Source organism: Cygnus atratus, chromosome 10 (genome assembly GCF_013377495.2).
Source record: "Cygnus atratus isolate AKBS03 ecotype Queensland, Australia chromosome 10, CAtr_DNAZoo_HiC_assembly, whole genome shotgun sequence".
In the NCBI taxonomy this organism is placed as follows: Eukaryota; Metazoa; Chordata; class Aves; order Anseriformes; family Anatidae; genus Cygnus; species Cygnus atratus.
The window spans coordinates 20,387,042-20,399,422 of NC_066371.1; the positions used below are offsets into that span (position 1 = coordinate 20,387,042).

The 12,381-nt window shown below is 42.7% G+C and overlaps 1 protein-coding gene across 5 annotated transcripts in view; it reads right to left on the reverse strand.

The window, feature by feature from the left end:
• The window catches only part of BICD2 (BICD cargo adaptor 2), an 89,195-nt gene that overhangs the window by 19,189 nt on the left and 57,625 nt on the right, over nt 1–12,381 (reverse strand). For all 5 annotated transcript variants that reach the window (XM_035558465.2, XM_035558463.2, XM_035558466.2 and 2 more), the window contains exon 3: nt 1,698–1,850. In XM_035558465.2, the coding sequence (XP_035414358.2) occupies nt 1,698–1,850 (153 nt within the window). The remainder of the gene's footprint in view (nt 1–1,697; nt 1,851–12,381) is intronic.

A 12,381-nucleotide genomic window follows, 5' to 3' on the forward strand; every position in this document is an offset into this window, starting at 1 on the left:
TCCGATTCTCTGCTGCACTGCAGTTACAATGTGCAACTGGGCTTAAAACTGTTGAGGCACACCTAGCAATCGAACTCTGCTTTTATACATTCAAAATAAGATGTTCTATTATTTCTGTCATCATAATTCCAGCACATCTTGAGAGGGCTACAACTCAGGCAGCTAAACAAAATTTTATGGCGTGCTTTAAGTTTATACCTCTAAAACTGCATTTTATTTTTTTAACCTCTCTTGCACTGAAATTATGAACACCAACATGAACATAAGATTTTGAATCTATTGAAAAAAAGCTTATAGAATACCCTTCCTTATCTTGAAGAAAGAAAACACGATAAATTACATATTCCTACTTTTCACTAGCTATTAAAGGGATTTTAGGTGCCAATACGCGCAATAGTGCTGACCCACATCTAACTGAGAAAAAGAGGATCCAACCATGGTAATTCTGTTTGGCAACTTAAGCCTGGGAAAACTTGATGGAATCTTCTAGTTATGTCAGTGGGATAATTAAAGCTTAATGAAATTCATCAAGTAGGATTATGACAGGGTAGAAAATGAAATAATCCATTGCCACTGAATTAGCTCTTGGTTCTAAATACGCCCACTGAGCTCAAATATTTAAGATTGCAGCATTTTTTCAAAGGTCCCAGGATACAATACCAGTAGTCAATAATTACTAGCAACTGACAAGATAGCATCTGCAGTTAAATTTGGCTCAACCCAGAATGACAGCATTCTTGAATATTGTTATTTTAGAATGTGAATGCAGAGACAGGAACTTTTACTTGCTTCTTCTAAAAGTATAAATGAGACAAAAATGGTAAAAATCAAAAGTAACCAACGACATAGCCTGAAATTCACCAGACCACTACCTCTTCCAGTCTGCATATGTAGAGCTTAATAGCCCCTGTTCCCCTATCACATAACGTCAAAGTCCCCAAGCAGCGTAATTAGACCAGGCATAGGCAGGTGAGAACAGGTTCAACCTAGAACCCTCTTTTGGACACAGTGAGGCCAAAGTGATAAACATTGGCGAAGAGTTTCACCTGGAAACACATGAAGTACAAAGACGACGTCTAATCTAATTACCTCCACAAATACTAACTGAGGGGAATTCTTGAGTTGTTCCAAAAATGCAGTTTTATTTTCTAAGATTATGAACATAGCTGGAACTGTGCACTGAAACGTGACTTTGTGAGATGAGGTCTGACAGTACAAAGTAGTTATTGACTACTGATACAGTTCATGAAAGTAGCTAGAAGAGAGGATGGAGACCAGGACTGGAGGGGTAATGCAAGCACTAAGTAGCAATATAAATATATGTTCAGAAATATACCCAGTTACAGACATGGTAAAAGAGGATGGATTGGTAGTGAATATTGCACAGATTGAACCAAGCAACAAAGCAGAGCGGCAAAGTATTAATTAACTTCCAACAAAGACAAAGAAGGCAATGGAAGAACTTAGAGGTCAAAGTAGAAGCAATACAGCCTCATGACTGTGTAGGAGCAGTCAGAAAGGACTTAAACATTTTTGGGACAACTGTCGGTACCAAAATTTTGGAGTTTGTAGTCTCAATAGTAGTATACATTTGCAAAAGTAGTGGTTGGATGTTCAAAGAATGAGACAGGACCATGCTGTAACACAGGAATTAACTAGTGCTATGAAAGCAATGCTCACTATTTTGAAACACTTGCCTGGTTTTGCTTCAGGACAGACACTTGTTTCTGGAGACAGATGTTTTCTTCTTCCAGCTCTGTGTAGTCTTGCAGCAAACGGGCTTCTCGGAATTTATATTCCTTAATATCATCTCGCAGACGGGCCCTTTGCATCTCCACATTCTGATTGACCTGGAAAAAACAAACAAAGCCCAAAGTAAGGGCAATTTGGTCAGCTACAATTACATTTTGAAAATTCATCTTTCCTTTTGTGCACTAATCAATTAGATTCTATTCAAACAGAACCTCCCCCAAATTAAATTACAGAAAATGAAGTCTTACACAATAACTAGATTTTGTTTTCTTGCTTCTCTTACAAACTCTTTCTCCACTTTTGACAGTTAATGAGCAGGCAGGCAAATCAACATTCATACATGTTATCTCACCGACCATAAGCAACAGATGAAAGTTTACCAGATTGGAAGTCAATACCTGCCTCCACTAACACTTAAATGAGATGGGGCTTTTCATGGGAAAAAGAAAAAGATTCAGACGACTCCAGACACTCTTATTTGGACTTGTATTTGCTCCTGCTTTTCATCAGACCTTTTCCTTATGCCTAGTGCAACTGTTTGGAAATATGTTCTAATGAATCCTTTTGGAGAGAGACATTGAGCTAAAGCTGAAATGAAGTCCAAGATTCCAGGCAGAAAGAAAGAACAACTGTGGTGAATTACCAAGTGTTGCCTCTCCTCAGCCCCAAGACTCACACAATACCTCAAAAAAAAATTTAAATCGTTGTTTTGGGATACAGGAGAAGGAAAGATCAGTAGATGGCATAGGGTGATCTTCAGACTATTCATGAATACACATGGATGCTTCAACACACTGAGCTGGGACGTACGAAGCTATGTGAATGGCTCGCTGTACCTACCTATGTGTGTTTTTTTTTTTTTCAACCATCCGTTCGAGTCACATCTTTAAATATTTAATTAAAGTGAAAAATGTTTCAAAACATTAGCAAAAATATCTTCAGAGGAAAAAGAGGCAACAGCTGCCCATAAAATAGTATCCAAATATGTTAGCAATCCTATCTGTCAAGTGACAGAACGGTTTTCCAGTCAGTTTCCACTCAAAACACACGCCCGTGAAAGAGGCAGCCTATCTACTCAGCTATTCAGGTGACACGATCTTATTTCTGTTTTCATCTACGAAGCAGCATAGACAAAAAGGCTTCATCCTCAGGTACATTACTAAGGGAATTTGAGTTTTTCTCTGTATTGTTAGAAACAAAAACGTCAGCAGCACTACCTCGAATTGAGTAAAGTAAGGTCTGAGTCGTCTCGTGAGTGTACAGCAGGAGTACAGAGAAATAATACACCACAGGTATCAACAGGCACGTACGGAGAGCTGAGAGATAAAGGATGTGGTTTTGGAGGGAGCATATGCCAGGACTTGCACCTGGCACGTTCTGAACACCAACTCAGAAACACCTGCAACTGTAAGAACAATGTAAAAGATAGCTGCCTCCCCTGACAGACATTAGGCTATGTAAACTTGTCTGTTATTTCTAGCTGTGAAGAAGAAAGCACTGCTTCCCAGTGCACTGAGAAGCAAAACCAAACATTCATCACTGAAACGAGACGCTGTGGTACAGTAACACAGATGAAAAGTTGCTACACCCCATGAGCCAAGCGAGCACCACTCTTCTCTGCTGGTTCTTAACTACAGCAACGCCGAGCCCAGTGTCAGAGCTTGCGGGATTCTCCCTGCCTTCTGTATAGATGGTTTTGGCTTTGAGGTTAGAGCAAGTTACTGCAAAGCCAAGCCTAGGCTAAGATGCATCTTGTGACTCCACTTGGAAGCTACCTGGCAGATTCATTCAGCTACTAGCCAAAGTAAAAAGCTGCAGTCTAATAAAACCTTTAACATATACCCCAGTTTTAGAACTGAAGCTCTGTAACTGTTTATCCAGTTAATGCTGTTTCAATAGCACTTTCGTCCAAGAAACTAAAGAATATCTAAACTCTCCTGAAGCTTCAAAACACATTTCCCCAGTCAAGTACTGGCTCCGTCTTTGCACAAACTCAGAGCTACGGGAACGACACGCGGCGGTAGCTGAAGGCTGCAGGCTGACACGAAATCAGGTCCTAACTTCCTCTTCGTAAGGACTGCACCGAGACCTCTCACCTTCAGCAGAGAGAGCCTCCAGCCAGATAATCCCACCTGTTTAACAGCTAAGACCATAAAAGGCTCTTGCATCAGTCCAAGCTCCACAGAAATTAGGAGCTCTTCCCTGCAATTCTCCCCATTTCCGAGTCAGAAACACAAGAGGAGACCTCCCACCAAGCTGCGGGGGTGCTTCTCTCCCCTTCTGCCCCCAAACACCATTCAGGTTGCTTTGCTGCTGTTTGTCCACGGATGACCTAATCTTTGCAGAGGTCGGCGCCTGGAAAAATCATTGAAGCCATTCTTTTTTGGAGAAAGAAGGGTTTCTGTCCAATCCTGTCTATTTAATTCAGAGTAACACTAAGAGCTCATTATTTAATGTGAAAGTATTGTCATGCTCTGTCTAGCGCATTAAAAAAAAATCACTATTTCAATGTGCACAGGAAGGGCAGATTTAAAAATAGCTCCTTTGTTTCCTGGCCGGAGAAGGAAGATATAACCTAGATTTATTGGCTGGATAGCAAACAGTACCTTCAGCTAGCTCTTAACATTTTCCTGTCAGATAGACGTGTGTGCTTGCAAGCTGCAAGGCTAAATGGGCACCATGCTATTTCATACAAATGACCAGATGTCATGTTTTTTTTTTGTGGAAAAGAAAAGCCACTGCCTCCTTTCTCAAACAGATTTTTGTATTATCCCCACCCAAAATAGTATTCATGTATTTAAAGACAGACACATGTACATTTCAGATGTTCTCATGAGTTGTTTTACGTGGCTAAAGCGCACAAAATGGTGAGCTGACCCACAGATGAGTTCAAACCAGAACCTTTCTGTGATTTTAGTATTTCTTGATGCTTCAGCACCTTAGAGGTTTCTTCCTTCCTCCTCTGCCCCAAATAACACCAAGGTTAGGAGAGAAGAGGGCGCTGGAAGACACGGATGTGCTTGGCTGGGCTCTCAGCTATATGGAAAGTCGCATCTCCACCCTAAGGAAATCACAGGGCATTTACAAAGCATCCTTACCACTATGGGGAGGATCAATGGCCACAACACCCTGTTGAGCATTTGCCTACCTGACAAAGCCCCTCAAGTCCTTCACCCAGAGAATATTCACCCTACACAGAATCCATCCTGTCCAGGAAAGTACAGATCACGAAAACGACATTCTGGAGTGATTTCACCTAAGGCCACAGGCCACTGTGACCCTGCTGCTAGAAAGTTTGTCTGAAGCACTTTTTTCCTCTGAGCTTTGCCTCAGAAGAGTCCTGAAAGGGGCGCCTTTTAGCAGCACAGGTGCTAGAAATACAGGGATTTCCTCAGCCACAAACAAAGGATTGGTTTGAATCGGCTTTGTCTGCGTATCGAAACCTAACTACTTCCCTTCACACTGCCCAAAGCCTGCTCCGTAGCACCTGGTTTTCTAGCGCACTCTACGATATAACAACATGTATAATCTAAGCATGAGAAGTAAATTTATTGCAAAAAAATCTGAGGTAGCTGATTCCCCCTGTGTTATGGTTATTGCCCAGCTCTGGCATCATTCAGCCTCCAGCAGCAGCCAGAGGCTGGTCTTGCAGGCGATGCTCTACCATCACTAGCCCGATACTGGGTTGCACTTAACTCCACAAGCTCCTGAGGCTGTGGATGAGCTCAAGTTCCTTGCTGTAATAAACATGCTCACACCTAAATTTACCTGTCATTATTATCAAGAGTCAAAGCTTAGTTTGCCCAAACTTATTACTAGTTCTAGGATTAGATTCAAGGCTTTGTGCAATAAATATTTCTAGATATGATCATTCCCTTGAGTTCTTCGTGGAAAGGGTTCACAAAAAAGGATGCAACCCCTCTGGAAGAAATGCAGTGTAGTCAGAATGGATAGCAACTAGCATATATTCTGTCGTTAGTGGAAGAAGAAAATAAAACAATCTCTTAGCGATTTTATTAAATATCATCATGAAAATTGGGAATAATAATCCCGGACATTTATGTAACTCAGCGCCTTCTTTGTCGGCAGCTTTTTGAAGGAGGCATTTCAATAAGTGCCCTTCTGAACATCGCTTTCATACTCACAGCTGTCATCCCAGAAGAGCCAACCTCAATACACCTCAAGTACCAATGGTGAAATTAAGAACTCAAGATCTGAACCACAGTGTGACCAGAGGCTGGGAGAAGCAGCTTTTCAGTATGTAAGCCCTGGTGTGAAGAGAACATGCCAACAGTGTGAAGGCACCATGGCTGGGGCGACTGCAAGCTGGGAAGAGAAGCATGTGTATTTCCCACACAATCCCTGTTCAAAATTTGGACTATATCATAAAATACACACTCTCCCCACACATTGAAAGCAGGGAAATGGAAGATCCTGAGAAGCAGACGCAGCCCACAGCAGCATCTCACGTGCAGCAAAAGCCTGGAGATGGGAGATGGTTGTGGGCATGACCCCCTCACGCTGCCTCTCGCCTATGGGCCCAGCGCTCAGCTACCTGGAGCTCTGGAGGACGGCAACATGAGGTGCTGCAGGCATTCCTCACTGATTCACAGGCCCACTGCTAACCACATGTAGCCATGCAGGTTAGTGTACATGCCACTTCTATGCGTATATGCGCATAAGGGCAGCATATATGGTTTCTTCACATTCTATGTGCCCATTTTATATATATATTTATATTTATAACCCCATTTTTTTAAAGCCTTTTGACAGAAGACAAAGATAAGTTTAAGTACTTTCCTTCAGAGCTTTATCATTATTTCCTTGCTCATTTTTCATGTTCTTGTTCTACATGCAGGAAAATATATTTCATAAAACATACACACAAAACATAACTACAGCCCCAAACTTTTGTTCCTCAGGACATTTGTTCAACCATTCAGACTATTCTCACTGACGTGCTATAGTCATCCACTTACTGGTACATACTTATGATAGCAGTTATACTTTTATTCAATTTATAAGCCACAGACATCCCTCCTGGGCACTACACAAGAGAAAGAGAAATAGACAATCGTCTGGATACAAATGCTCCTTTTTTTGTAATTGTATCCAGAACCCTTGTCCTCTTCTCCAAACACTGCCAGAAAAAATTAAGATGCTCTCAAAAGTGTTTTATGACACAGACATGTTCAAAAGAAATATTGCAAAAAGACAGACCACAGCCAGTAGAGAAAGTCACTGTTTTCAAGAATTTATAGAAAATGGTTTTGGTGACTTGTTCTCACAAGCCCACTGGAGAAAAACAGATATTACGTTAAACTTGTAGTTTAGACTTCTCCACTCTTTTATTCCAAGTCATGCCATGACACCATCTATCTGCTGAAAAGCTGCTGGACTTCCTAAGCTTTGGTGTGGCTGCAGACAGAGGTTGATACAAATAGGGGAGGAAAGAGGAAGGTGGAACGTTGTAGTCACTCAGAAGCAGAACAAATAGCATTTTGTGTGTTTTCAGAAGTTAAGTCAAGCTTTAATCCCATTTCATAACAAAAAAATTACTGAGAAAAAAAAAACAAGAGAGATGACCCATATCCCACTCAAAGGCTCATTTCCCAGGTGCCTCTCTGAAATATTATTTTACTCTGTGAACAGTGAAAAATAATATGCAGTGGTATCTGCAGTCAAAAGTACCCGAGAAACTCTAAGTCAGCAGTGGTCTTGCAGGAATGTGAACCGCAATCAGATGCCACTGAGGCAGCTCTGCCAGCCACACAGCTCAGTGGCATGACATGAGCCTCCCAAACACAGTGCTGGGAACACCTGTGTTGCTTTTTTGGGTCGTTCTGCAACTAACACTAAGAGAGCTTACCAAAAAAAAACCACAACAAAACCTCACCTCTTTTGAGGTTTTACTACACTTGGGCCAGGTGTCTATTTTATATTTTATGCGTTGGGAGCCACTTTGGTGAGTGAATCTGATTTCTCCTTCCCAGTAGATTTTGCTGTTTTATTTTATTGGACTAGGAGACAAGCTCTGAAGAGCTCTAAATCACACAAGACATGCACAGTCTTCCCAAGCACAGTCAGGCTGAACTCTGTGACAAATATCCTGTAGTGAACAAAAATCAGGGATGGCAGGGAACTAACTCACAACACATTTATCCTTCCATAGGAAGAGGAGAAAATAACATACTATCCGTTTGTCATACCTTGTTCATAATGCTTTCAATAGCTCTGAAGCATTAACAGAAGACACACAGCTACGCTGAAACTTCAGTAGCAGATGTGTACAAACACCTGTGGTGATGAGTTTTTTTTTTATTCATTTTTTCTATTTTCTAAAACTTGTCCTCTCATAACCAACCACCTACCCCATGATGAATCATTTCACTGTGTATAGATGTCTCAGACTTTCTTTAGCTGTGATTAGTAGGGTGGTGCCCAGCATTAACACACACAGCTCAAGATTTATTTTGTTGCAAACCACTGAACAAAAAGCTTTGTGAAGCTGTGACATTAGGGATGGGTTTACTGCAACACCAAGAAATGCACTGCCATGGATTTCTTTTCCGTGCAATATTAGAGAGACCTGAGCTGAGACTCGGTTACCGCAGCGTCTCCAGGAGCCATATGAATCCCTCATAACTACTTAGACATCAGGCCTTGCTACAATGCACAAGTTTATTTGCTTAACGTGGTGTTTGCTCCCGACCCGTTCCAGCACTTGATCCAGCCCGGAGCCCTGCCCCTGTCAGGGTAGCGGGGAGCATCAACATCTGCAGTGGGTGGGCCCCAGCCCGGCCTGGGGGCCAGGACAGAAAGGCTGACCCAAACTTAATGACAGTGTTACGAGTGGCCCTGGGTAACGTTGTTATTACAGTCTCCCCCTTCCTGCTCTGAATTGCTTGCTAAGAGCAGTTAAACTCCAGCTGCTTTTCCAATCTCAAATCTAAATGCTTGGCAGCTTTCCATATCCTTCGCTGCCACAAAGAACACGTTTAACCCTTCCAAAGCCTGCCAGTAAACTTTAGGTAGCTGCCTTTTCCCTCCAGAAGGGCTAGTGGAGCCGAGCCCAGCTCTAAGAAGCGTCACTGCTGACCAAGGCAGCGCCAAGCAATTAGTGTCGCAATTTCTTCAGTCACCAGCGGTTGTCACCTTCCCTTCTTCCTGTGACGAGGGGGTGTTTTCAGGGTCCACAGAGAAAGAGCGCTTTAGCCTCCGTACAATTACTGTATTTAAGCTGAATCAGAGCAGCCTTAACTAGCATAACCCCTGTTACTTCAAAACGCAGCTTGGGAGAGCTGGAAAGTGCAAATATTCAGAGCAGGGCCCACAGCTGTCTACTGGTCACTGCCAGCATTCAAGTCAAGGGAAACATTACTCACTGCAGCTGGGGCCAGGCTGCCATCTTATGTGAGTATTAGCAAACCCCTGACAACCAAACCACCCAAAAGGCTAGGATTTCCTACAGGAGCAGGCCTAGGGACATGAGTCCAGGTAACCCTCACAGTCACGGTGCAGTCTGTCACTTCAGTTTGTTGACATAACCAGAAGCCTTGGCCTTTAATCATCAGCTGGGACTGTGACTCTCCCCCACACGGTACAGAGCTCCTAAAGGAAAGCTGAGGGACAGGGGAACCGACAGAGTGTGCAGAGGCACAGCCTGGCACCGCCGGGGCAGCAGCCCCACTGCCAGCAGCCCCCAGAGCGGGCAAGGCCGAGTGGCAGCCGCGCTCATCGGCCTGCGGCCTGCTTGTGGCTAACAGGCTTGGAAGGGTTTTTCTGCATGCTTGGGCTTGTATTTTCAGATGCTCACACACAAGCTTGAGGCAGCTTCAGCTAGCCTTCCTCACGCTGAAAGGGGAAGGAAGAAAGGAGCCCGGTAACTGAGACAACTGCCCGCTGTGTTCAGTGGCTTGTCCATCATTCCCCAAGGTCTGGGAGGGCACAGGGACAGCTGAACACAGACACAGCTCGGTCATGTCTGAGCTCAAGCTCTGGCACAGCTCTGGGGCAGCACTGCAGCAGTCTCCCTGGGGATGCAAGCTAGCAAGGGATGGGAAAGATGATGAACACTTCCAGGAAAACAAAAATGAACAAGCCAGCCGGGCTTACATAAGGAACACAGAAAAAACTACTCTGCATCTTCTGCTTTTTTTGTCTAACAGCCCACATTCAGGGGAATAACATAGTACTAAAGTTGCATCCTACATAGTAGCTCTAAATCATTTCATTTTTAAAAAAAACATATATTGTGATATTGCACGTACTGCTTTTGTATTTCTAATTGAAACTAATTATTGAAAGCTAATAAGCACAATAAACCACTATATCAGCACTCCTTAACAGAAAACAGAATAAAACCCAAGAGCAAGATACTGTTCTGTGTGGAAAGGCCCTGTTGACTCTAAGGCCTAACAGTACAGGAGACCACAAAACAAACTTTGAAACACTAACCTGCTGAAACTGGTTTCAGACCACCAAAAGCTCTCGGGGTTTCATTTCCCATCTAAGGCATAAAATCTGTACTCCTCTAACACACCAGGTTAAGAGAGTCAATAAACCAACCTGGTTAAGCAACTCTCTTACCAGTCATGCACAAGTAAGCCAATGCAGTAATTCCTCAAACTCAAAACAGACAAGTTTCCCTACCTAGAAATTGGCCTTCAGCTCTAGTTTCAGTAAGAGATGACTCTTCTCCAAAGCAACTATGCTGTTGGAATATTTCCAACAGCCAGATGAGAACAGAGACTTTGGGTAGGTGCAGACACAGCCTGCCTCCTGAGCCTACTGTGGCAGTTCCCCCAGCAAACCCACCCAGCCCTGGCCCTAAACGGGTGCCAGAAGGGCCCCCAGGAAGCAGGCAAGTGTGCTCCACCTGCACTGCCTGATCAAGGTCTTGTTGTTGTTTCTGCTTTTTGATTTTATCATCCTCTGTTAATCAGTGATAATCACTGACCAAAACACTCGTATTTCAGCAATACCGAGGCCTGCTCCATACCGTGCTTCATGCCCGCAGTTCAGAGCTGCACAACTCTGCCGCCGTGTCCTGCAACCCCATTAAGCTTGTTTCACCAGAAATGTCCACAGACCACTTATTTTCAATAATCTGAAGTACAAGTTTCTCCTGTTAATTAAGCCTGCCCTCCTCTGTTACAAGCTCTGTTGGAAGCTCATTTATTTTCTTACTCATAATTCTTACTCTAGTAAGAAAGCCCTATTTTACAGTTTCATTAACTGTTTCCAACAGTGACACTATCAGGCAGAGTAACAACAACATGCTGCAGCACCACACCAGAAACAACTTTATGGGACTTCAGCACTATATACCACAGATCTGTCAGACTTAAAACAATTCACAATTAAAAGAATATTGACAAAATGTTGAAGTTAATACAGATATCAAAAAGACTAGAGGTCTCCTATTGTCTTAATTTGGTCATAGCTAATTTATACGTAAAGCATGAGATAAAAGCTTGGGCTAAATTTATACTCCCTGTATTAGTGACCTATTTTCACAAGGTGCCACAGCTCCTACATGTGGAAAGTGCTTACTTTACATTAGATAATCCTACTGAGATACTATCACCTCAAAACCACTAGCTTAGAGCTCCGTCACTACTCCAAACAACTTTAATTAAGTAAACTCCAAAGGAGTTATTTATCTAAACTAACCATACCACCTTATAAGCAGCAGAGGTAATATGATTTTGCTCATGTGGATTATGGAAGTGATACTTCTCTATAGAAAATACCATGAAATAAAGGACGATGCAGTAATACCACACAATACCTATGGAGGCCTTAAGGATGCTGGGTGAAATATGGAGGCTACACCCCATGCCTCAGAAGCAGAAGCCTTCCCTCTGCTCTCCAGGGCAGTCAGAAATACTCAAGTACTCAGCAGTTTTAGGGAACTATGCCACTGATGGATACAGTAAGCTGATTCTGGTTAAAAAAAAAGTTTTCTTAGACCTTCTTTTTCCTGAGCAGAATGTGCTAATGGCCAAGTCCTACCAGGCTTCAGGCACGGTCTTTATCTGGCTGCAGGAAGAGTTCCTAACCCTTGCTGTGGTGGTCAAAGCTTGGTCAGGCTCCAGCGTGGTTAATGTTGCTGAACTGGGATCACTCAGCATTTCCAGTCCAAAGTATTGGGGCTTCATTATTGGGTTTTGTGTATTTCGTTTGGTTTTAGATATACCACCAACATTTGCCAATAAAACTCCACATGCAACACACTGAGTTGCAGAGAATGCACGAACGTGTCTAGTGCTTTTTTTTTTTTTTTTTAATATGAACTTGCTGTGTATTACTTGCATTAAACCAAAGACAGAACCTCTGGCGAAAAGGAAGGATTAAATGAAAGCAGGTGAAACACAAGGACAACATTGAGCATAACCTTCACTGCTGCCGCATCACAGCCTGCATTTTTAATTTCCAAGTGACAAACTGTGGACAAGCAGCTCAGATTTTCTTTCAGCAGTCTTGTTTACCACTTAGCAGGGCAGACTTTAATAACATTCTGATGACTTAATACAATTACTTCACATGACTAAATTATGAAGTCTCCTTCCCTGTTCCCAGTTGAACTTCAAACAGCATGTCACAGCTAGCTTATATTTTAGAGAA